The sequence below is a fragment of the Blennius ocellaris genome (genome assembly GCF_963422515.1).
Source record: "Blennius ocellaris genome assembly, chromosome: 14".
In the NCBI taxonomy this organism is placed as follows: domain Eukaryota; kingdom Metazoa; phylum Chordata; class Actinopteri; order Blenniiformes; family Blenniidae; genus Blennius; species Blennius ocellaris.
The window spans coordinates 12333475-12359573 of NC_137663.1; the positions used below are offsets into that span (position 1 = coordinate 12333475).

Consider the following 26099-nt stretch of genomic DNA (forward strand, 5'->3'; position numbering starts at 1 on the left):
ACAGGTGGATAATTTAGCTGGTTATCCTTCTCTTCAACCACATGGACGTCTCTGATAACGACAGAGTGTCTCAGCGGCGTGTTTCTCGATATAGAAGCAATGACAGGTTGGCCATGATTGCATGACGAGAGAAGAGATGAAGTGCAGGCAGGATGGAGCCCTTATGAGCTTCAACATGCCGTGAAGGATAAACAATGATGCATGATTCTTTCATCACCACCAGTCAAACCATCACATTTTATCGGTGGATGCTGGAGACAGTTGTTGTTCCCAGTTGAATATAAAAGCCAGTACCTGTTGTAGCTGCTGCTGCTGCTGCTGTTGCTGTTCAACACCTAAATTTGTATTCTCCATGTGTGCCAAGGTGGTCCGGATCAAAGCCCTTATAATTTCACGAGCAGATGCAGAACACGTGTTTGAGGCGAGTGCCAAGCTATCAGAATGAAATAGTTGAACCTTGTAAACAACACTATCTCAGCTATGTGTTGTGTGTGTGTGTGTGTGTGTGTGTGTGTGTGTGTGTGTGTGTGTGTGTGTGTGTGTGTGTGTGTGTGTGTGTGTGTGTGTGTGTGTGTGTGTGTGTGTGTGTGTGTGTGTGTGTGTGTGTGTTGTGGCAGAGGAAAATATGACAAATGGGATGCTTTGGAAAAAGTTAGGTGATAATACTGCCTGCATTTATCAAAGAGGAGCAGAGAGGAGCCAGTCAAACCCTGGAAGAGGGTGAGGCAGGGGACGCGGCGCATCCTTGTAATGAAAACCAGCCTTTGGTTGTATAACAGTGGCTTATCAGGCAGCATTACATCAGTGGTGCATTGTGAAGTCATGTGATATTAACCACAGCATGAAAAACTGCTGATTGAAAGAGATGAATGCACACATTGAGAATCCTGATGCATAAGCTATCATGCATATGTGCAAATAGCTCATGGCTTCTATTACGTACATGAATATAGGGGTTGCGCATATGCATATTTATTATCATACATATACCAGAACAAGCAGTGACTAATGATGAGCGTCACGTAGTCACATTCCCACATATATCGAAAATTAAGAAATCAGACGAAAGCAAAGACATGGTGTTGCACCAGAACATAAGCACCACACCAGAAAGAAAAGAACAAGTTGGTATTTTTCGTTGCTATGTTGAGAGTTTCTCCCACTCAGTCATCCATGATCTTATATGTCTTTTTGAGTAAATGTTCCACCTAAATATAGAGATACACACTCAAAAGAAAAGGAGGGGAAGCAGCAGCTTTTAACACACACACACACACACACACACACACACACACACACACACACACACACACACACACACACACACACACACACACACACACACACACACACACACACACACACACACACACACACACACTCCCTCTCTTGTCTACCAATTAGCATCCAGTATTGTCTCCGGGATACCTGAAACCATGACAACAGCAGGGTCCTGCCCCCATATGAGACTCTGAGCACCATCTGCTGTCCACAAAGAGGAACTTCAGCTGTTTTTATTTTCCAATATGGTGGGAACAAAGTAAGGACCAACATGACAACATACATTCATTTGTAATATCATGTCTTGTCAGTGCTGTTGATCGACAGTTTTCATTTCAGGGATATAAACACCCTCCATTCAGGCAGTGAGATGTAATTTAAGATTCCACTTTGCTGCTGGTTTCGTTGGCGCATTAAGAGTGAACCGGCACCGGAATCATTAGTGAAAATAAAGCATGACAAATACTCAGATTACTCTAATTTGAGAACTACTATATCAGTGTTTTTTCTAAGTTTGTCATTTCTGTGTGGGCTTATAGCTGGCCCCTTTATTGGATGAAGCAGCAATGAGATAGATGAATGTTACATATGTTTACCATCATGTAACCTTTATATACCTCATTGATTAGCGAGAAAAAAGAGCTTTTTACTATGTATCTCCAAATCTCAGCCACATTTTGTGATGAGTAGCATGAACAACAAGAAAGCAGTAATCCTGGTCTTGTTTCAGCGAGAGAGCCCTCCGTCTTGTGTTTGACAAGGAATAAACCTCCAACGGATTCATACTGCGAGGTTCTTGATTGTGCTGGTTTGATTTTACGCCACACTAAGAGAGAAGGGGATCAGACAGAGAGGAAGAAATAAGATGTGATCTGACAGAAAGTTGATCCTCACACTGATGGGGAAAGAAAGCACAGACCACACATTTCCAGCCCACAACGAGAGATGCTGCATGAAGGAATAGAGAGAGGAGAGAGGTGGAGGGAGAAGTCAGACAGAGTGGAGGAAATATCTCCATCAGCCATTAGTGGATAAGTGATTGGCTGTTCTGCAGGTATGTACTAAGTCAAGTTAATTTTAGGAAATATAGAAACTTGGTTGGAAAAATGTGCATCAGCAGGTAGAATAGTACTGCTGTGAGTCTGTGAGTTTGCATGTACACATGGTGCAAAGAGCACATTAACAGGGTGAGTAGCAGGAGTAATGTTACAGCGATATCTCCTACTATGTAAGTAATGCAACAAACTACTCATGTTTGTCCTTTAGCGCCACCAGATTGAAAAAAAATTAAGTGGACTTCATTTTTTTTTTTTTTTTTTATAGCCGAAGCAATTAGTCTAAGTAGAAACAAGCACCATCATGAGTAGAATGCAGTATATGTGTCGTTTAAAGGAAAACTGTGAGATCGGGAAATTGTTAATCACAAGGGCTTAATATAGCTGAAGGTCAAAAACTCTGACACCGCCTCACAAATTCATCCCATGTAATTTTGCACAGATACAGAGAGTTCATTTAATAATCTCGAAACTCATCATGGCCACAAAAAGCTCGATTGCCCTTCACGCGTCCTAAAATTGCAGCGTGGCGCTCCTACAGTGCACAGACGTGACCAACCATCCAAACGTTCACCCAGTCAGCTGTGTAATTTAATCACCCCCATCAGCGATGCAGATGTAAAGAGACATGGAGGCTCTAATGAGACAATTAGCTTGTACCATCTCTAAGCTTTGCTCCTCATTAGTGCTGATGGCTCTTGCTGATGGCTCCGACGAGGCCCCACCCTAACACTCAGACGAGAGTCTTCCAGTCGCCACCAGCAGGTTTCTGCGGAGACTAATGGATCATTAGAGTGGTGCATGAGGTGAAGAGGACAGCTCCATTCACGGAACATGAGGAAAAGAAAGACGGGGAAAACACATTTTGAAGCACAGCTCATTTCAAAGAAATATTATGCAGTATCTGGAGAAAAGAAAAGCTCACAAACAGCTCGGATGGAAGCATAATGGTATCATCTAATACATTCATTTATAAAGTAGGATGAACTAAGCAGTAAACACAAGCGAATAAGCTTTCCGCTGCTTTTTATCCACAGTGGTTATATGTTATTTCATATATACTTTTTGAAATTGTATTTTGATTTTTGTTTTTTTGTTCAGTTCAGGGTTTCCAGTTTTCTTCTCAGGTTCATAGTCCATCTTGTGAATTTGTCTTCTCAGGTGTGTTTAATCCTGTATTTTCTATTAATTTATGTACAACTTTTAAATAATTTTGTCACATACTGTTTACTTGTCCCTCCGTGGTTTGTCTTATTATCACTATACCTGTCCACCAATCCAGTGTAAAAACACAAGAGTCAAATTCGGAAAAACTGTGATTATTTGGAATTCAGCTGTTCGTAGGATTAAGAAAGTCTTCTGCGAGAACATGTTCTTTTTCACAAAGAGTCTGTTGATTAACAAAGGACAGTTAAAGACCAGTGACCCTGGTCCTGTGTGTTAGAGAGAGCAAAGCAGCATTTCTTTGTCCTTTCTATAAAAAGCACCTGAGCTCAGAAAGGGTGACACTCTCTTCCTGCCTATTTTGGCTAGATTCAGGCTTTTGTCCAGACTCTGACAAACACACACACATGCACACACTCACGAGGTCACATTTCCATCCACAGAGAAGTGAGACAAGTAAGAAGAGAAAAAAAAAAAAAACAGTACCTGTAAAACAAAAAGAGCTTGAAATGCAAATTAATGGAAAGCTTATTAACACCCTTTCATGAGCTGAAAGCTAATCACATGTTGGTGTTCTGAAGAAAAAAAAATCCCATACATCAACCTGTTTCCTCCCTGCAGAAGCCACATAGCAACACATGATGTAAATGTGACTCACATTACAGAAAGAAACATGCTTTTCATTCCTGGCTCTTGGGGGAGCTGCGGCCAGGCCCCTTTTGTCAATGTCTGACCTACATTCCCACAATATTGAGGCGGGCGAGCAGGGCTTTGGGTCTATTGATAGCTGCAGTCTGGACTCTCTCGGGGAAACAGCCAAATGAACGATGGCGCTCGATTAAATGGCCAGTGATTTTTGCTGGAGCTCTGAGTGGAACTTCAGTGAGGTGTTGCAGCGTGTCAGGAACTTCAACACAATGTGTGACTCCACATACTGACTCAAGTCATATTGGCCCGTTTCAATATTTATGGGTCATTTCTTGAGGAGAAAGTAAAGTTACTCAAAGGTCAGCATTGATTTTTACTCTATGCATGAACAGGTGGGAAAATGTTGGAACGCCTTACAGTAATTAACAAGAGAAGACCTTCCTCGTCTTCCTACAATTTCTTTTTCATCCTGAAGCATTGTAATCAAATGGCATCTCTCATTATCTCTCCCCATTTTGTTGAGGTTAGGGTCAATCGACTGAAATAGAAAAAAACAGAAGCCGATTAATTTTCATCCATTTTCTTCCAATGCCGGCAACAAGTGTTAAAAATGTAGAATTTACAGGTTTTGGGAGCACAAGGGGAGAAAACAACCTCATAAATCACAAGTTTATCTCAGAGACTCTGCAATACTTAAAATCATTCCATTATTCCTTTCAAAAACAGTAACGATGCATAATTTAAAAAAAATGACAGAATATCATGTGAATATATTTCAACTTGTTATGAGGATTTGTTAGAACTCTTGCCTCACTGTGGTGTGGAGGTTGCATGCTTTCAACTCGCATCTGGTTTTTCTCTGGATACCGAGGAGGGACAGAAAATGACACATACTCACATCTATGGACACTTTGACAAAATGTAATCTCAGAGTTATGCATTTGGACCGTGGGAGGACATTGGGATATGGAGGAAAAACTTCGAACTTTGAATTAATTGTCACTCTGAACCTATATGGATGGATGGATGGATGGATGGATGGATGGATGGATGGATGGATGATGGATGAGTCATCTCAAATTTGACTCGATGTTTAGCGTTTCTTCTTATCTACCACTGTACCCACAATTCATGAAACTAAATTTATCCGACCAGCTGAGTCAATTAAAATGCAAAGGCTGTAAATATGCAAGCAAGAGTTGTTGACAAGAAATGAAAGAAGCAAATAAAAGAGATAACAGGGAGAGCAGAAACCATAGACGGAATCAGACGACGATGAAACCAAAGAAAACAGAGACAGAAATAATATCTTTCTTTGTTTATCTCAGTGCAAGTCATAATCAAACTCGCTCGATGTTTACAATGCGTCTGTTATATTTGGAGTTATTGCCATATCCTGTTTGTCATAATGATGTTAATAATTTTCAAGGACCACCACTGTACAAACACACAAGGCAATCATGCGGCAGGAAGTTAAATATTCTTCTGCTATTAGTAATATCAAGCGCACATGTTTTATTCATGTTTTTATCCTTTGTCAGTGTGTTTTTGCGGTTGTCTGTCTCTCTGTTTGCCCTGTGACGGACTGGCCACGCAGCCAGACTGTACTTTCCCCTCCTGCAGCTTTAAGTCGAATAACATTGCATACAACTTTTGCTTTTCTTCTTGTTAGTAATGTTTTCTGACTGTGTTTCTGTGTGTATGGCTGAGGCGAACAATGCATTCGCAGTCAGTTCATAGAAATACAGAAAAATGTATAGCTGGATAAATGCTACTCGGAGCAAAAACCTCTATGCTAATGAAGGTTCTGAGGCAATTTGCATGTCCTGAAACGAAGGTCTCAGTGTAAGAAAGTCACTTCATATTTCTGCTGACTTGATGCTAATCACTTTCCAAGCAGCACCATGCAGACAGAGTGCATTAGCTCCAGCTGGATTATGTAGATTTTAGGGTAAGCCACTTACTGCTGAGTAGATTATTAGACTACCGCACATTAATTTTTATTTTCCCCCGTCATCTGTCCATAAGTCACAGTTTGATGACTGCATTGGGTAGATGACATTGTTCAACACAAGCTTTTCTCTACTTAAACACTGTTGTTAATCAGTCTACAAGAAGAGATGGTTACAGAGATGGTGACGCGTAGTGTGTGTGTGTGTGGTTTGTCTTTAACTCTCTAACTATTCATCACTATTTTCTCTGTCATCTTAGCAACATGGCAGAAAAAGAAAAAGAAAAAAAAAAGAGCCTCTGGGATAATTGGTGAAGTAAATAAAGCACAGTGCACTAAAGCCCACACTGGACTGCACCTCGCTGCATGAGCATCCTTAAAGTCGGAAAATAAATCACACCGTTACCATGACAACGCTGACAGTTGATCATTTTGTGTAATGCCTGGATTTTCTTAAGAGTTAAAGACATTTTGAAAACACGCAGCTGAAAATAGAAACTGACTATTAGCTCTCCGCTGGAAACGGGGCTGCAGGGGACCTTCCTCACAGGACTTAACGTTGTTTTGTCACGTTTATCAGTATTGATGGTCATTTTTATGGTCCTGTGAGATACTTTTTTTCTTTCTTTGTTTTATATTTTTGTGTCTCTCTCTACACTTTTTGTTGTTTGTTTCCCATGGTAGTTATAATATAATACATTTACAGATGTGTTTGTTGTTTTGTGCCCTGATCATTTTGCATAACATGCACAGATCACGTTGTAAACACTCTACTGGTATCATTTTGTGTGATTCATACTCTGGACTCTATTCTAATAGTCTTATATACATCTTTTTAGGCCGTTATATTGCTTTTAGTTAGTTGGGATTGGTTCCAATGGTTGATATATGACTCTTGCTGGTCATTTTTTGGGCTGAGTGTCTTTTTTAGCAATCTTTGTAGGAGTGATGTGCTCCTCTGCGATAGTTTCCACTTTTTTTTCTGTGTGTTTCTTTTTGAGGCTCTGCTAAGTGAGAAAATGAGCCACTCAGAGGTTATTGTGTTTCTTCTTGTGCAGTTTTTTGTGAAACTGCAGACATTTTCTATCTCTGTGTGATCCCTCAATCATGTTTGTGGATTTAGCATTTTTTTTCTTCTTTTTTTTAACCAAAAGTTAATAAAACTCTCACCTTGTTGTTAATTTGTCTTTTTATCTTTGTACCTTGTGGTTTGTACTTTTAATTTGGTTGGTTGTGTAATGCATCTGTTGTTATTGTTCTGTCTTACTATGTTACATCTTTTGTGGTCATATGTTTCTGGTTCTATTGTGACAATTTCTTTTTGTCCCTCTTTGTAGACTCTCGATTTTGTGACTATCGTTTTGTGTGTCTATGTTCAATTTTTGTCCCTCTCCGTGGTTGTTCTGAATCCTTTCTTTTACCTTATGTGTTTATTTTAGTGACCATTGTTTGTGATCATTTGTCGTCCTGCATCATTTTATCTTTCTACGTGACAGTGTGATTTGTGTCTGATTATGTCTGATTTTGTGTCCCTGTGTGAAAGTTTTCACCACCTTTGTGTACCTTTGATACCTGTTTGTGGTTCCTTTTAAGAATTTTTGTAGTTATTTGTGCCAATTCTGATCACATTATGCACCTTTGAGAAATGCCTCCACTTGGTATATTAAATGATAGGAATATTTGTCGCTTCTTGAATATAGTTAAAATTGAAAGTTTGTTTTTTTTACATTTCTGGTCATTTTAGATTGTGTGTTAGTGTTTTTGAGGCTGTAAAACAAGCAACTTGCACTTCTGGCTGCCGGGCCTGTGTGTTATTTATTTAGCCCAACTAATCATCCTTGCACGGTTTGCAACTTGTCGATAACAGATTAAAAAAAACACGTCCCCGACATGCGAGCCGTGGGTAGAAGGTGGAATTCGGGGTTCACCTGCACATGTTTGTGACAGAGGAGGCTGTTCCTCCTCTCGCCACAGCTCGGTAAGAACCGACGTCACCATATTTAGCAGCTCGCCAGTTGTTTTGAGAGAAGAAGAAAAGGGCTGCAGGCGGAAGAACACACCGGGTTGTTTCGGATAGTATCCAGCTTTAATGCGCCTGCTGTAGGCCGTTCTTTCCCCCCTTTTTTCTTTTTTTTATACGTATTTCCAACAATGTCAACCCCGGCGAGGAGACGGCTTATGAGAGATTTTAAAAGGTACCCCGTCGTTTTGTGTTTGTTGTGCGGCTAGCCGCGTTAGCCACCGATGCTAGCCTCGCTCGGCGATAGCTGCGAACAATACTGGGTTCAATAAAATAAATAAAAAAATAAAAAATTCTAAACAGGATGAAGTTATTGTGAGGAATATGTGCTTAATGTCTCCCGGTGTATGCTAGTCCTGCTGTCTTGCATATTGAGGAAGGCTGTGGATCTACATTTTGGGGATATTAGCAGGCAGTATTGTTTTCTGCAGTGTTTTATGTGCCAGGGTGAATAGCGATAGTCTTGTCATTTATTTCCCCGAGCTCCAGCTACCTGAGGTGAACCGAGGTGGCTGGAGTCGGCCTCGATGCCAGACGTGGGGTTAAATCCAGGAAATCGGGAGTCTTGGGTCGACTCGATCCGATTAAGAGCCAAACGTGACAGGATTTATTAAGCTTTTCTGCGCAGTCTGCAAGTTGTCTGCTGATAAATAGGGTGCAAGAATTCAAGTTGTGGTCTCCTCAGCCCATGGCAGCAACGTGGCTTACAGGTGTTGCACAACCCTATCGTTTGTGGTCAATGTGCTCGATTTCAGCTGCCCACCCACTTCGTGGTGTCTGTTTTTAAAGAAATGCCTGATCTCTCTGTTGATCCATTGTATTTTGACATGAAAGAAATAACACCTCCTGGCTTCCTGGGACCAATACACCTGCCAGGTGGAGCTGCTTGTAATAACTGCCATATGCAGTCTGTTGCCCAGCTCCATATGGCATCCTACACGATGTGTGCTTGTGTGTTATTTAGACACACACACACACACACACGTCAGTGGACAAAAAGAGATGCTAAGCCATTCTACTGAGAACAGCCGCTGAATCAGGGTGGATAAGGTGTCAGTGTAACTCTACTCTGTTGTGCCAGTCCCCAGGTGGTAAAGTGTGACACCGAGGCAAATAAAGCACAATGGTGAATGCTGCTATTGGTCTGCGTCCATACCAAGAGGTAGCCAGTTGAATCGAGGCCTGTATGGTATTGTCTAACCTCAATTGTTTCATCCGTCTGCCAAATCATTTCCTTCTTTCAGTATTGTGAAACGTGGATGTTGTGATTATTTGGATTGCTACTATTTAGATATGAAATGGCTCACTCACTGTAACTTTCTATCTGTCCAACCTGCGTCCCAGCTTCAGCCTGAGGTGGGCTGTAATGGAATAACTCGATCAGATGATAGAAATGTGAAATGGAATGTATTACATAAAATGCATTGTCCCGTTTGCTTATTGCTTTCGCTTTCCTTTGGCATTTTTATCTCCGTCAGAAGGTTAGTCTGGCTTACGTTAATATTACCTCACCATTCATCCATGCACGCATCTACCCAAGAGTTTGGGCACACTATTGTTATTTAGTTGTCTTGGGCAGGTCACCAATCTATCATAGGGCAAACGGACATATTCAACTCCCTGGGGGATTCATCAATAAGCCAACAACCCTGTTTTTAAGACCGGGTTGAAATTTAAGTACCAGCAACAAAAAAAACCCCAGACATGACCAGGGAGCACATGCAAACACGCATAACCTATTTTAGCATAATGTATGTGAATTCCCACTGACATTTGTTGACATTTTTGTTTTGTTTTTTTTATAACTTTGGGGTAAATAATCTGACTTTAGTCAAGTTTATATATGAATAAAGTCATTGATTTGCCTTCATAATGTGGTGTTTTGTCCTTCATAGCAAAATTTACACAAGAGATGCATATAATGATTTCATTTGAAATTATAGATTACAGTTTCTCCAAGACTAAATTCATGTGTATTTATTTGATTTGAGTTTCAGAAATTGTACCATAAATAATTGTGTGTAAATAGTTCATGTGATTATTCAGATATTAGGAACACTCCTATTTTCTGACAATCAAAACGAGATTAGCCGTCATATTGTCTCCTCCTATCCCCCACACTTGTCCCATACCTCTTCTAATCTCCTTTTTCGAAGTAATAAAGTAACTTTTGGTGTGTGGAGCAGTGAAGTTGAGTGGAGCATCCCTCTTGCAGCACAGAGCTCAGGCAGATTACTGTAAATGAGGTTAATTGCGGTGGGTCTGTCTGCAGCAAGGGACTTAGACATGGATCTGCACACGAATCAGCCTACCTTGTTTTATGGCTGTAAGCTCTTAGTAAACCGGCTTTTACACTGGCCATTGGGTTGTGGGGCTGCATGGTCTGTCGTGATTCCTGGACTTCACTTTTTATTCACTGGCGATATAAAGCTCAGTCAATGAGCTCTCGGTCTGCTGTAATGGCTCAGTTTGAGTACGCAAGGTGTGGTCCGCTGGGTCCAGTTTTGAGAGCTTGTTTATTAGCGGGCACAGGTCAGTAGCTTAATCAGCTGGAAACATGTTGCTGGAAACTTAATTCAACCTGCAGCACCTGTGTGTTTTGATTTGTTGACGCTGCTGTTGCTAGGCAGTTGTTGCCGTGGCACCTTTGCACTGCAATTCACAGAGAAACTCGTGTCAGTCCGACAGCCCCGGGCTGATTTCTTTGCAGACGTCATGATTTTCAATAATGATTAATTCATCTGTGGTTATTTTTGGGCCTTCTGATGAAGCATAAGATTGGAGTGGAAAGCGGCAAAAATGAAGGGGAAAGACATGTTTTACGTGTTTCCCACTAACACCTTTTGGGGAAAAACAAAACAGTAGATCATACAAATATTTTGAAGCTCGATTGTATTTATCAGTTTTAATTCATTAAAAACAATAGATAAAAGTATTAATTTAGTTCTCACAAGTCAATCTAGCACATCTGCATCTGCTAAACATCACCAAAGCAGCAAGTAGTTAGACGTATTTCTTCCTCCGTCTATAAAGTTTATTCGCTTCATCTTTGCAGCTGCAGATACACGTGAGCTCCTCCTCACCAGCAGTGAATAGGACAAACACCGGGTTCAGTAAACATCACTGATGACAGAAGTAACAAAATCAGCACGTATTGACAGAAGCTCTTCGGGGTGCCTCTCCTCACTGCCTCGTCTGGATTGGTTGATCCAGGAAACAAATGTCAGCGATAAGTCATCCCGGGTGAAGGACGACTCAGCAGTTAAAGTGCTTAGCGTGGACACGGCCGGGGCTTTGATGGTCACTGAAGACACCGTCGCCATACAGTGGGGCATTAGATGAGCAATCACGGCGCCTATTAGCGGCGCCGTGTGACCGCAAGAGGGACGCTGTGTGCAGTCGATCCCGCGAGTCTGGCTGTCTCTTGAAAGTGATGTTGATACAGCAGTTCGTGGTCTGATTGATAATTATCCTGCAGTCAAGATGTTGATTAAAAACCCTCGTGCTCTTATCCGTCCCCGTGTCAGTGGTTCTCCCTCTGCCTCCTGCCTTTTTTGCAATCACTTTCTTTCAGATAGTTTTATCCTTTTGCTCTCACTTTCCTTTCGCTTCCTTCCTTTTACCTTTCTTTCCTTGGCAGCCTTTTTTGTAACGTCTCTTTTTCTGCCTGTCACAGACTTCAAGAAGATCCTCCCACCGGCGTGAGCGGAGCACCATCAGAGAACAACATCATGCTTTGGAACGCTGTAATTTTTGGGTGAGTCATGCTCTAAATCCAACTCCACCCTCTATCTCTCTCTCTCTCTCTTTCTCTACTTTGATGCACCCACCTACCCCTGTGCATTGCCGCCCCCCCCCCCCCCCCCCCCACACACCCTGTTCTACTGCTTTTAAAATATTGTTTGATTACAGTCGTGCTTGTCGCAGTCTGGAAAAGTCTCCGTCACAGTGGGAGTTTGATGGAAAGAAAGCGTGAGCGACTGAAGTTATTGAGACAAGGACGCATATTAGAACAGGAAGGATGGATAAAGATGGAACCGAGTTATTTTTGCACGCCCGTGACTCCCAACTCAGTTGGTGCATAATTTTGGACAGCTGAAAAGAGAGTGACTCATCTAAGATTAAGATTTCATTCTTTTTCTTTAATTGTGAGAAGAACTCGAATCACGGGATTGAAGTTAAAGTAACAAAACACTGAAAACAAGAACAAACGGGTGAGCTGCAAAGTAACTGAAAAGCTGACGCAGAGCAGCAAGGTGTAACAAAAACAAACCCCGGTCAGGGCACGAGGGGGTAAAAATAGACTTGATATTAGTTTCCCAAATAATTCAAAGGGAAAGCTGCCAGAAATGTAAAATGTGAAGGCAGCTGTTGTAATTGGCTCCTGAACTGGGACTGTATGAATGTGAAGAGCTGAGTAAATAGAAGCTCTGCTGTCTGCGTCGAGCTTCTCTCCCCCCCCCCCCTCAAGGAGAGATTTTAACGGTTATTCTATGTACAAGAGCAGGTCTTGGCTGGGACTTCTGGAATTTGGAAAATGTTTCTCACTCTTTCTCCCTTTCCTGCAGGCCGGTGGGAACGCCATTTGAAGACGGTAAGTTCTGCATGCTGATATATTTGAAGTGTATCTTGGCTCGCGTCCATCCGAGGTCTGGAATCGATTGAACTCTGCTTGGTATAGTTGAAGACGTTCTGTTTATAATAACCCACTGGGTACATCCTCGGAGGCAGCGGGGCTCCGCCCAGACAATCGGTCTGCACAGAAAAAACCCACCTACTAATTGAACCTCGATGAAATGATAAACTAAGAACTATTGATTGATAGATATTTTTTCACCCCCTCCTGCTGTTGATCATTCCGAAAATGGACACTAACATAGGGTTTCATTCTAAACCGCACATGTTCAGAAACGGTGACGGAGCAATTTACAAGCTCATTTTAAAATTTAGAGCAGGGGTGTCAGATCTGGGCCCAACAAGTGTCCTCTTGAAAGTCCTCATTAGTCTAATAATAATCGGCGGCGGTTCATTAGCATCTGCATCTTGCACTGGAACACCACACTGCACCCACTCGCATAAATCTCAGAGGGCTACGGTCTGTATTGTGAACTTGAAATTTGACTCCAGTACCTAGTTTACCCAACAGCAGCCCATTCAATGAACCATTTCACTAATTAATTTATCGCTCTGCTCTGATGTCTATGAATTGTGTCGCTGAGTGACGTTTGTTAGCCTTCGTCGCTTTGGAGTCGCAGAGTGAGTCGGCACAATCTGCTCTGTAACACACCAAGTATTTTGATTATATCAGCTGCTGCTGAATTGTGAAAATTCAGCTAATTAAAAAAAGTCTGACCTCTCAACATGGTTTGAATGAAATGTTAGAAGTTTTTAGTCGATTCTTGTCTTGGTCATATTAGTCATCGACCACAGATTCCAGGTCTGCCCCAGTGTTTCTCGTGCCCGGGATATTTATAGCTGCATAATTCTTTCTCTTGCTTTCACCGACTCCCTCAGCCATTCACATCTGTATTCCCCTCCTGCTTCCTCTGCCCCCCCCCCCCCCCCCCACCCCCTCTCCTTGCAGGAACGTTTAAGCTTCTGATAGAGTTTTCGGAGGAGTACCCAAACAAGCCTCCCACAGTTCGGTTCGTCTCCAGAATGTTTCACCCAAATGGTAAGCAGCTCAAACACACACACACACACTGCTGCCACCATTTGACCGCTTCTGTTTTAAACAAACATTCCAAACTAGAGATTGCAGTTCCCGTTTGTACGTTCATTAAATAGAGGTTTTCAGTAAATAAATACACTGTTAATTACTTAAATGTGTCATAAATTCATTAAAATACCAATTAAAGTATCAGTCCCGTTTTGTCCTCAAAGGTATATATATATATATATATATATAGATAGATGTGTGTTTTTACTTGTCGCAATATTTTCCACTTGTCCCATCACGTAATTTAAAAACAAACCAGTCGAAGTAATGTGACATAAACGATTTTGTTGTTGTTTTCTGTGTTCTTCAGTTTACGCAGATGGCAGTATATGTCTAGACATTCTTCAGAATCGCTGGAGCCCTACGTATGACGTGTCGTCCATTCTCACCTCCATCCAGGTCGGTTGCCCTTCACTTCTTCCGACTGTGATGTAATGTCGATAAGCTTGGCGGGATTTCAGGCTCTCTGTGAACGTTTCCCCGTCGTTTCTATCTCCGCAGTCGTTGCTGGACGAGCCAAACCCAAACAGTCCAGCCAACAGCCAGGCCGCGCAGCTCTATCAGGAAAACAAGCGGGAGTACGAGAAGAGAGTGACGGCCATCGTGGAGCAGAGCTGGGTGGACGTCTGAGCCTCCGTCGCGCTTTCACTCTTCTCTCCCATCACCCTCTCTTCATCGTCCCTGTACTTCAGTCTCTCATTTTTATCTCATCATCAAAAAAAAAAAAACAACAACAACAAAACAGCAACTATATCAGAAGTACTCAAGTGCCACCCTGAAAAAAAAAGAACAACCAACACCCGAATGGACATTAACTTGCTTGCCAATACATTTAAAAAAAAAAAAAAAAATGAGAGAGGGGAAATCAATCTTTGTTTCTTGTCCTTAATTTTACTTTGTTTTTTTTTGCTTTGTTTTTTTTTATTGCATGATGTGAAATAAGTTATTGCTAACAGAATTTTGTAATATATCTTTGTTGTTTGGTTGGATTGAAGTTTTACAGGCTATTTTTTTTCACCCCCCCCTCTTTTCATTTTTGTTTCCTTTTCTGTCTGCCGGTGTGCAACACAACTTGGCTGTTCTGGAAAAGGGCTCATTGATCACCGAATCGGCGTATTTGAAAAGCCTTCCAGCGTCGGGTCGCGTCGTTTCTACTCGGCCGCAGTTAAAGCTGACGGAGAGCAGCTCCTGCCCTCTTCCAGCATAACTCTGTTTATTTTAAGAGACACAGTAGGTTTGGGCTCACGGACGTCACAGGCTGCAGCAGTGCCAAGTCTCCTTAGCACTGATGAATCACGACTCCCCGGCTGGCCATCTCCAGAGTTTTTTTTTTTATTTTAATCACTTTCTGCTCTGAGGTAGAAAGTGACGCTCGCCGTGTCGCTTTTGTCCTCTGTCCCTTCTCCGTCAGTCCCCGTTCAATAAAATCAGTGTCCGTTGAGTAGGAATTTAAAATGTGCACTTTCAAGTCTTTTTAATGTTTTATGGAAGCAGAAACCGCGGGACGCTGGAAACGATCCTGTGATTTCATTTCGCATATTAAACCTTTATAGTTCTTTTGCATAATGACCAAATTAAAAAGGCAAATACAGGAATATAGTTTTAAAATAAGTTGAATGTTCTCCCTTGTTCCCACATGCTTTCCTGAGTTTCCCCAACCCACAGACCTACAAACGGCTTTCGGACACTTTGCTGCCTGTGACTCGTGACGGCCCGCGATGAGGAGTCGGTGCTTTTGATGCTTCTCTTAAGCTGACATATCAATTAACAAAGAGGATGAAAGCAGTGTTGCTCCAGTGTGTTTGTCTTCTTTTTGCTGTAAACGAGGGCAGTTCAAATTAGGTGGACAGATGGGGCAAACTGCCGCACGGTTTCATGCTCACAGTTTGATCTGTTACAAGACGGTGACATCAGCCGCTTTCCTCGGGGGCTCGAGTTGTGTTCACGCCTGCGTTTGTCTCCCTTTTCAGATTTCTTATTCAGACCCAATTAAAACACCACTTGAGCATATGTTCACCACTTGCCCGACTCCAGCTATATAATCCGTGAAAGACAAGTCATCAGAAAACAAGACTTCCTCCTTTCTTAGACAGTATAGGTCATATTGTGGTTAGTGACTTACTTCACCTAATAAGCAGAAGGGATATGTTATAAAATTTTGTGAATTAAACAAAAAAAATGTATACTATAACAATATGCTGTATAAACATAATAAAACACATTTTTCAGACTTTGACATGGATTTCTTCCCCCTGCTTGATACATTTGAAAGATTGTTTCCACCCGTTAGTCACTACATTTTATTATATTAACATCAACTTAGTTAGATGGCTCACCTTTGAACAATGGTTATTTGTGAAGAAACAAAGATATACATCTTCTGGATCTCTTCCCTGACGGTCATCAATGGTACACCTCCAACGGAAAGTGACCAAGAGGAAAACTCATCGGATATCTGACCCAACTCAACTGGCTCCTCTCAGTTTGGACGCAACTTCCAAGTCAAGCTCCTCATGAGTCACTCAGCATCAAATTCACTTATTTCTCATGGAAATCATTGACAATGCAATCTTGTAAGAAGACAACACAAGTGGTTTATTCTGCTTCAGTGAGACAAATCAGCATCTTCATTTATTAAAAAGTAAAACCGACTAAAACAATGACACTGCAGTAAAATAACTGTGACCATAAATAGAGATAGTCGAGCTTCAACACTGATAAAAACACTTGTAAAAAAAGTCAGTCTCTGCTTTTTAAAAAATGAGTTCCAGTGTTTGAACTCATCGCATCCATTTAAAAACCATAAAATCACTGCCTGGGTCCAGTCAGTCTTGACTCACATCATCGACTCTGCGGGAAAACAGAAACACGTGCATGGTGTGAATAATTTGATAACCAACAGAGTATTTATATACAGTATCTATTATTTTAATTACCTGTTGCTTCTTCATAATCTCGTCTCTTGTCTTGAACACTGGTGCATCCTCCACCACGATGCCTTCAGCCATTCCCTGCACTCTTTCCACGAGCTCTGCGTTGTACCTGTCATGGATGAGGGGATGTGTTGTGTTATAACCTCAGATCGACCATGTGATTTATTTTATTTTAACAGGACAATGCTTTCCAACTGTTATTGACTATGATCAGCTCTCACTGTTTACAAGGCGAGTCCCACAGGATGAACCAAGACCAGTAACTAATAGTTGATTTTTACAACCTGGGAATATTATTCACATTCTTACCTTGATTAATTTAAAATGAAAAGTGCATTGTCAGATTACTAATAAAGACTAACATTGGTCTCGCACTGTGGACAAAGTTGGTAAAGACAATGAATGAGTAGATGGGTCACGGTACTGGTTAATGTCTTTTCTATTTATTTTATTATTTACTTCACCTTCATTTGACACCGTTTAAATTTGTTGTCAGTTTTGTCCACATATTTATCAATATTACAACAGTTTGCCCCATTTAAAGACTTAACTTTGACAAAGCCCAGTACAGGGTATACCTTTTACAAAACCTATTGATAACTGTACAGCCTACATAAAATTATGAGGAAATCCACATCTAAGTCTTGACAAATGAATGCAGTTTTTATTTCTGTATTTTAAAAAACTTGTATATTTTGTGTTGTCAGTCAAAGGGGCTCACAATGTAGAAGGACTGGAAATCTGTATGCATGTTGTCTGTGTTTTTAATTTAAGATGTCCTGGGAATAATACATATATTCAATTCAGATACCATCAAGTAACAGGTTTATTATGTAGGATAATGAGAGGTTAGGTTTTTTTTGCAAAGAGAGAAAACATGTTCATGTTTGTATCATGGCGCTCTAATGCCGCTGTGTTGTTGTAGTACCGATTCCGGACACAGTCGGCAGCAGCGTGCACATCTTCACCATTTACCACAAAGCGCAAAGAAGACAAACAGCGTGAGTACAAACAATCTGATTTCTTTGAATGCTAGATTTGAACATTTAGAATTACCTTTTCACATAATGTGTCAAATTTAAAGACTAATGAGTATTCATGAGGATACGTTGCGTTCACGTACCGACAGCCCATGAAGACGTTGTTGGCCCACACCATGGACAGAGACAGGAGATGGTCCAGCTGCTCGTCGTCGAAGTCGGTCATGTTCCGCAGGATGAACTCTCTCCGGGCTTCCCAGTGCTTCTCACTCTCCCAGTAACCTCGGAAAGTGTCCACCCTCTCAGCCTCGGCCCGGTTTTGCCTCAGATAGTCGTCCACGTCCTGCACAGACATCTTTCTCTTGTGCTCTTCCGCAGCAGAGTCAACAAACAGACACTTCCGGTCCAAGCAAGAGGAGGTCAGTGGTGCAGTTTGAACTGAGCTTTGTTTTAAACAGCGCCACTCAGCGGTGGAGTGAAGCACTGATAAACATGGCGAACGCAATTTGATCACATCTTATTATTTTCTTACAAGTTATATTATACATTTGAAAAACGTGTCTTTATTTTTTTTTCTATCTAGTCTGATACACCAAATGAATACCACAGAAGTAAACATGGTTAAAGTTGTATTCATACTATCTATAGCACTGAAGTCATTTGGGGAAGTGGTGGCCTGGACGTTAGAGAAGGGGTGCTCGGGATCATGAGTTCACAGGTAATCACTGTGGGTCCCTGAGCAAAACCCTTGACCCCCATCAGCCCTTCGCAGAGCCACATACTCATAATAGAATGGGCAATTGTGGAAAATAGAAATGTCCCCATGGGGGATAATAAAGTATTGTTGGATCAAAAACAGACAATACATGAGGATTGGTGAGATAAACATGCACTAATCCAGACTTGAATCAAAATCATATGCATCAGATGTTATAGCAACAAGACAACTAAACACTACAGAACAACAGAAACTTAAAAGTTCAAAGACAAAATTACTTGCAGGAAGTGACAGAGAATGAAGAGAAGACACAGTTTTTGTTTCGATGCAGTACTGGCATTTTAATGCACAAACAGTAAAACGGGTAAGGATTGGTAAATCAATAAAAGATGATCTTACATAATCTTTAACCTATTGCAGAATTGTTTAGCTGTAGTTTAAAGTTGCCTCACTAACTTTTCCAAAATATACATTTTAAACCTGATTGATTGAGTGCCTGTAAAAACCGATTCTGTACATTCGCGATCTTAAAACTCCTTGTCTTTTTCAGCACCTGAGGAAAATTATATTGTCAGTTGTGCCTCTGCAAGTTGTAGCTGCAACTGTTCATTTGAAGTACTTTCACCTCCTGTCCTCACAGAAATAGCACAAAACTTTATGCTGCTGCCTCACCACTCTGCCTGCAAGATGCTGTAAAATAGTTTCGGTTGCGTCACAGTGGATATACCACAATATCAATAGTTCTTTTCTGTGAGATATGTTTTATAAAGTTGGGGAAAAAAAAACCCCCACCAGTTTTAAACCACTTTTTTGATAAAGGCTTAATTTGGATATATTCAGACATTCTGTTTCTTAGTGTTCTTGCATATGAAAACAAGACTTTTTTTAAAAACTCACAGATTTAAACTTTAATTATGTTTTGTTTTTTAATATGATGGTTTTAGGTTGTTGTTACCTGTTTTTGGTTAATTCGTTGCATTAGGAGTTTTTATGATCATATTTAGTATTTCCAGTTATGTAAAATGATCAAGAATATAGGTTTTCCATGTTACACGTGTAAAATATACAGGGATTATTAAGAACATCCTGACTGATTAAATTATATCAAAAAGATCATGCATTTCTGTCCCTTTCATCAAGTCAATGCTTTTGAAGACGTTACGCAGAGAAAGATACAAACAGTACATACGGCTGTAAATGGGTTTAAATTCTCATTGTTTCATGGAAAGAAAAACACAAAATGAATGAGAAGAAAACAGTAATTTAAGGCTGAGTCCAGTGTCAGTAAGCATAATCCAATGAATCACAGATACATCCCAGAAGACATTCGGGCATTAAAGCAGGTGAGGCGGCTTTGAACAACGTCTCTAATCTTCCCTTCAGTTTAAATATGTGAATCCTCCTTTAATGTCACTTACACCTGTGTTGTTCCTAATAACATGTTATTATGTCTGCAGTGAAGAAAGTTTATATGTGATCATCTTTTCTAAACCGAAGTAGAGCCGCTCGGTTCCTTTAAAGGCTGCCAGCGAGCCTCGTTGGCAAACTGCAGTCTGTAGGTGGTCCAACACAGTTTCAGGCTTCTCTGGCTTCTTCCTCCCTTTCAAGTGTCGTCTTTACATGCTTCTTGCTTTGCCAGAACATTTCAGAGTCACACACGAGGCAGGATCGACAGCGCTCGCGCATTCACACGCTCGCGTTCTTGTTTCCGCCTTCCTGAGTGAAATCTTACGCGTCTGTGTACTGGAACGGCGCGCCAGGAATGATCACAGAGAAACAAGGCTGGACTTTTTTAGATCAACTCTATGTAAGGAGGCTTCACGGGCAGTTACTTATACTGTTTGTCATAGATACACGTATGTACACACTGAGACTCTTGTCTCATTCACACACAGGAGGATTTGGGTCATGTTTTGACATGAAGTCAGAAGAAAGGACAGCCACACACGTCATCTCACGCTCCTGTCAGTGCTTTTGTTTTCAGGGAAATAACATAATTAAAAAATATTATGCATAAATAGATAACTAAAGGACCTTAAAGACAAACTCACACAGAGTCAGACAACCACACACATTCACGTTCACAGCCAGGGTCAATTTAGGGTCATCCATAGAACATACAAACCTAGCCTGGAGATAACAACCTGGTAATGACAAAAACAAAGTGAACAATAAGAAATTAAGTTCAATCAAAATTTGGCCAAAAAAAGCTCACTTTCTATTAAAAGCATGAGCATTTTCTGCAGCTCTCAGGTCTTCAGGGAAGCAGTTTCACAGATGTGGAGCACAGCTACTGAATAATGCCTCACTGTGGGCTGTTGATGTTAAAAGATCGCTACCAATAAACCCTTGGGTTGTAAAGAATTCACATAATAAAAACTGATCTGATTTTATTATTTATAAATGAGACAAAAAAAAAAAGATGTGTATAGTAGTAACATTCACTGATATGATGCTTTTATGTCTTGGAATCTATAATCAGGGCAGGTTGGAACAACATCAACACCTGCAAACATAAAACAAACCTTTAATGTGACGGGTCGGGTGAAGATTGAAAACACTGATGAGAGTCGACAGAAAGATCCAAAGTCGTTGCGATGTGAAGTTTGCTGAGGTGCAGTGAACCGCAAACAGTCTGATAACGAACTCCTTGTTGCCCCTGTGAGGCATGTGTAAAATGGAGACGGAGTCTGAAAAATTATTTGATTTGCTGAAATTTAGAATAAAGCAACAAGCACTGGCCAGAATTTATGAATTTTTAATATGTTATCATTTTTTTTTCCTCCCCTCACTCGCAAAAGGCAACATTTCATTTATTGGTTTCCTCCAAGGGTTTCCATAAAATATTCAACATCTGAACCACTCGAACGTAGAGTAAAATAAAACTATAACGAGTCAGTCCTGCTGTAGCCTTGGGTGCTTGACTTTCTAAATTATTATACTGGAACATTGTTTTTTATTTTTGTTGTTGTTTTTTTTTTTTTTTTTTTGACACTCTCCCTGTTTGCCAGTTAAATGCCTCGCAGATGTTTGATCTTCATCCTGTTTCCCATGCAGCTCTGAACACTGCAGCGCTATTTCCATGCAGTGTCAGTTTTACTGTAAGTGGCTACAAAACTTCTCCTTGACGGGCTGTATTCTCCCGGTGCGGTTTTATGCACCGACGTGACAGAGCAGGGACCCAGTGAACACAGGAGCACAAAGCTTGTCTTAATCTAACAGAGAATTTACTGCATAGATACTGGAAGAAGACACAAACACATACTACCTCAATCTTAAATAATACAGTAGTTTTAAAGATGTTCTCACGTGGGACATTTTTTTCATTTCCTGTTTCATTATGAGTCATTTAAAGACAACCACACTCACACCCCACTTTCACCTCCTCTCAAATTCCCCCTGAGGGAGAGAAAAAAAAAAAAAATACAAAATTTCCACAAGCAGCCGTCCTGGGTATGTTACACTCTGGGAGGCGTCCAAGTCATACAAGTCACCACCTTATTGAGTGAACTCACCCATTAAGTTTATGGCGTGGCGCTCGCTCCCTCTCAACCTGAAATACACACTGATGCTGAAATAATACACTCTGTTCCAGCACTGGCAGACAGCCGTACTTGATGAGTCACCTAATGTATGCTTACTCAGGAGAAAACTATAATTGGGAAAGATGCAGACAACAGGTAGCCCCTTTCAGCACTCCGTCCTTGGGGGAGTGCCAGTGAGAGAAGATTAACCCACCCTGTAAAGAGTCCGTGGGCACCGTACCGGCTGCGAGAGGCGGAGAGTTAGAGCATTATAAATCTGTGCAAATACGCTGCGGGATGTGATTGGATGTGTTTACTTGAATCAGAGTGCAGACTCATCCTTCACGAGCGGCGCTCTGTAAAAACGTCCAATTATAAGGCCATCGGATGTTTGTTAGGTGTCATGCTTCGTCAGATATGTTGTTTTTTTTCTTCTTCTGGTATTTCTAATATTATTTCACAGAGAGTGCTTACAAACTCAGTCGGTGTTCACATTTTAAATCCTGAAGAAGCTCTCCTCTGAAATCTAAACAATTAAACTTGAGGCTGTGCAAAAGCAGGAGGACCATTGGGGACAAACTATAACAAGTGTCTCACATTGAGGTGGAACAGCCTAATTTGTTAAGAGTTCAATTCCAGTGTACCTGTAGAGCACAGTTTATCACGTATAGGCAGAACCTGTCACAACTTCTAGAGACGTACAATCACACAGAGAGAATGACTTGTTCAACCATAACACATTTATCTAAAGACCCTTCAGTCTGAACACTTGGCGAAGAAATCTTCCATTTTCTGTTCATATAGTCAAAGTGCAGTGTCCCTGAAATACATAACAGCTTTCGGCATATGTACATTTGTCTAAGACCAGATATGAATGTGTCGGTCTTCTTACCGTGACATTGGATTTTGGCCTTTTGGATTCGCATCCGTTTTTGCCTCTGCGGGGATTCGTGGTCAAAGGTGTTCGATAACAAGGCGTAATGTTGGCCGATGAGATATCTCGTCAGCAGTTTCTCTTCCTTTGAACGGCAAAAACAACCGAATTCCCCTCGACGGGTTTTTATGTTGTTTCCCAGCCAATTGCCGCGCATCAGTTTACTGTGATGAAATCTTAATACTTCAGTGAATGAGACAGACGAACACATGCTCACGTTCACATTGATGTTAACTTTTACAGTCGCTAATTAATCTCATCTAATGTATGTTTTTAGACTGTAGAAAGAAACACAAGCACCAGAGAAAACCTGTGAACTCCATGAATATCTTATCATTGTGCCACATCACAATGCAGCCAGCTCTATCTCAGAAATATATATGTATATATATATATATATATATATGATATATTTCTTTTCTTCCCCTGCGAAGGTTGTTTCTCTGTCGATGCACCTTGAGACTTCACATGATGTCAGTAAGCGTTTGAAAAGCTGTGCGGTTTCATTTTGCTGTATCCATTCTTCTTATTTCAACAGTTTTGCAAGGCGAAAGATGGCAGAATTCCTAAGCCATGACATTGTCCACTGGACTTGGTCAGGTTCTATTAGTGTATTTAAATCTTGGACTGGATTCAGTTGCTCCTCCGAACTGCACAACGGCCAGAATGGTTTCTCTTACGTTCTTAGAAGTATCTATCATGAAATGTTTGTACTTTATTAAATGTATCACCGAAACCTTTCTGAATTTTCTTGGTGAATCTATTGTAGTTTGGTACAGAGGGTCACAATTAAGTTGAACTTGACATTGCTTTAACTTCAGCTCCACTCAGAGGAGGGGTGCTTAAACTTTTTTTTTGGTTTGGGACTCAAGTGATAAATGTAGTCTGTCACCTTGGGAGCCAGACTAATTAAAAACTAGTCCTCTTGACATGTAGGGATGCAGGGATATTAGGGCTTGCTATCTATTTCAGGTCTCGAAGTGTGACAAGATGTTTAAAAAAAAAGAAGACGAAAAAAATCTGAATATATGCCCACGTAGTGGCCTAATTGCAGCCGACAAGGTTGCTGGGGCCACGACATGGCATGTTTCGTGGTCACACCAGTGGACAGCTGCTCCTTCAGAAGTACGGTCATCCCAGGATTCACACATTGATTTTATTTACTGGGAAGTGTGGCAGTGGGAATCAGATCCGACCGATGTCATGGAAAAATAGTGTAATGTTGGTTGATGCTCTGCGTGTGTGTGTGTGTGTGTGTGTGTGTGTGCGTGCGTGCGCGTGTGTGTGTGTGTGTGTGTGTGTGTGTGTGTGTGTGTGTGTGTGTGTGTGTGTGTGTGTGTTCACAAGAGTAATTTCGACCAAGTTGACATCTTCTCTTGACGTCTGCAACCCGTGAACAACAAAGTGCCTCCAATCTAATTAAGTTGACTGGAGAATTTCTTTTTTTTTTACCAGAAAGCCCCGTGGTGGTGAAAACAATTAAATATGAAGAACAACAAGTTTTGTTTTTGTCTTCTTTCTACTTTCTGACACAGCATTGTGAATAGTTCAAATGAACAGTGATGTAGTAATCAGCACTCGCACAGTGACAATATAGACCAGAGGTTCATTCCCGGCTCTCAAACCTGCGATGTTCTCATTCACAATTAGCTGGCATTGTATTGATGTTATAAAAACATCATCCATATTCAGTAAATATGTGCTTCCTATAATAACCCGTCCATATCCAGACATATATGTGGACAGTTGTGGCAAAGTAAGATAATGAGAGAACAATCTGGTGTATTTCCAATACATCCATATTTCATGGCTCTGCCCGTGTTTAGATACCTGGAGGTTTGCAGGGTTGCGTATAGCTACAACGCATTTGGGACTTGAAGCGCATGACTTGTTTTTCAAATTGGAATGCATCTTTCTGAATCTAATCAAAAGTGAACATTAGCTGCCTGGAACAAAGCTCACGTTAACTGCGCATGGGATTCTCCATCGAGGTCACCTTGCCCACTGAGGTAATAACAAATTGAAATGAGAGGTTGACTTCCTTTGTGATCACACTGTACTGGAGGACAAACAACAGCTAAAAGCAAAGGGAGATTACCCTGCAGACATTTATGGGTATGATAAGAGGTTATTTTAAATTGATTCCCGGTTATGTTTATTGGATGCAGAGTTTCCTGGCTAAATTAAAGACACCTGTGATGTGAGCAGAGGGAGAAAAAACAACAACGCCGCTTCTCCTTCACTGCAGCAGACGAGAAGGAATCTTCACCATTTGGTGCCTTTGTAGATGCTCATGAAAGAACCCACTCAATGTATTTGCACTTTTCACACCTACTTTTGTTTCATGGTTTTCAGAACGTGTTTGTAACAATCAATAGACAAGTAGATCATGTTGGTTGTGGCCAGGACAGCGGATGCCTCTTTTTAAGCCTTTAGATAACTTCAAATTGTTTGAAAAGTTTTGTGCAAAAAAGGAGCTTTATTCTAATAGAGCATCTACTAAAAGCTTTGTGGTCATAATACATGATTTAAATATGTCTTCAGCTCTACAGCTCCCTTTTAAAGGCTGTTTGAAGAGGCCTGAAAGAATGTGACCATCATGGCCACAATTTAATCAATAATGGGAAATATGCCAGGCTGGGCGCATCACAAATGTCCTTCTGGGGTAACTTTCTGAAGCCTTTACCAGACAAAAGATTCCCTCATTCATAACAGATACCCACCTCTCAAAAGTGATTAATTTGTGTTTTATTGCTATACCTCATTTAATGTGCAATCAAGAATAAAATGCACACTCGGCATCTGAAAACCTGTGTAAAGGACGCAGCAGATTAAACAAGCCACAACTGCCTACTGACCCACATCTGCGTGGATATGCTTTGTAAATAAACAACCTGTGCATCTGATCAGCCAGGAAATTGCATTAGTGCACATTAAGAGGAGCATGCAGAGGGTCACAGCCTGTTTCCTCAGGGGGGGTGTGTGGAGAAGGACTACCTGCCTGTGTGCTGTGGAGGAGGGAACTGTGGGAGGCTGCTGTTGCATTTGAATGTGTGCCAGAGAAATACCTCCTCTGTGTCCTTCACCGCCTCATTTCACTTTGTGCAAAACAGCATCACTCCCTCTTTTCCTCTCTCTCTCTCTCTCTCTCTCTCTCTCTCTCTCTCTCCCT

The 26099-nt window shown here is 41.1% G+C and overlaps 2 protein-coding genes across 2 annotated transcripts; one reads left to right on the forward strand and one right to left on the reverse strand.

Moving 5' to 3' along the window:
• Nucleotides 1-8135: 8135 nt before the first annotated feature.
• On the forward strand, nucleotides 8136-16059 carry ube2b (ubiquitin-conjugating enzyme E2B (RAD6 homolog)). Its single transcript, XM_080509382.1, has 6 exons — nucleotides 8136-8294; nucleotides 11796-11876; nucleotides 12688-12713; nucleotides 13704-13793; nucleotides 14149-14237; nucleotides 14340-16059. Exons 1-6 carry the CDS (start codon nucleotides 8251-8253, stop codon nucleotides 14466-14468), a joined length of 459 nt encoding a protein of 152 aa, XP_080365508.1. The 5' UTR covers nucleotides 8136-8250; the 3' UTR covers nucleotides 14469-16059.
• A 359-nt stretch (nucleotides 16060-16418) lies between these two features.
• cdkn2aipnl (CDKN2A interacting protein N-terminal like) lies at nucleotides 16419-18117 on the reverse strand. Its single transcript, XM_080509186.1, has 3 exons — nucleotides 17895-18117; nucleotides 16775-16880; nucleotides 16419-16688 (listed from the first exon to the last, which is right to left on the reverse strand). Exons 1-3 carry the CDS (start codon nucleotides 18104-18106, stop codon nucleotides 16680-16682), a joined length of 327 nt encoding a protein of 108 aa, XP_080365312.1. The 5' UTR covers nucleotides 18107-18117; the 3' UTR covers nucleotides 16419-16679.
• Between the last annotated feature and the right edge of the window lie 7982 nt (nucleotides 18118-26099).

Bases quoted from the DNA above. Each gene is read 5' to 3' on its own strand.
- ube2b (XM_080509382.1), top strand. From the start codon at position 8,251: ATGTCAACCCCGGCGAGGAGACGGCTTATGAGAGATTTTAAAAG. The intron at 8,295-11,795 runs GTACCCCGTCGT...TGCCTGTCACAG, and splicing joins CTTATGAGAGATTTTAAAAG to ACTTCAAGAAGATCCTCCCA. The intron at 11,877-12,687 runs GTGAGTCATGCT...CCTTTCCTGCAG, and splicing joins TGGAACGCTGTAATTTTTGG to GCCGGTGGGAACGCCATTTG.
- cdkn2aipnl (XM_080509186.1), bottom strand. From the start codon at position 18,106: ATGTCTGTGCAGGACGTGGACGACTATCTGAGGCAAAACCGGGCCGAG. The intron at 16,881-17,894 runs GTACGTGAACGC...CATCCATGACAG, and splicing joins AACGTCTTCATGGGCTGTCG to GTACAACGCAGAGCTCGTGG.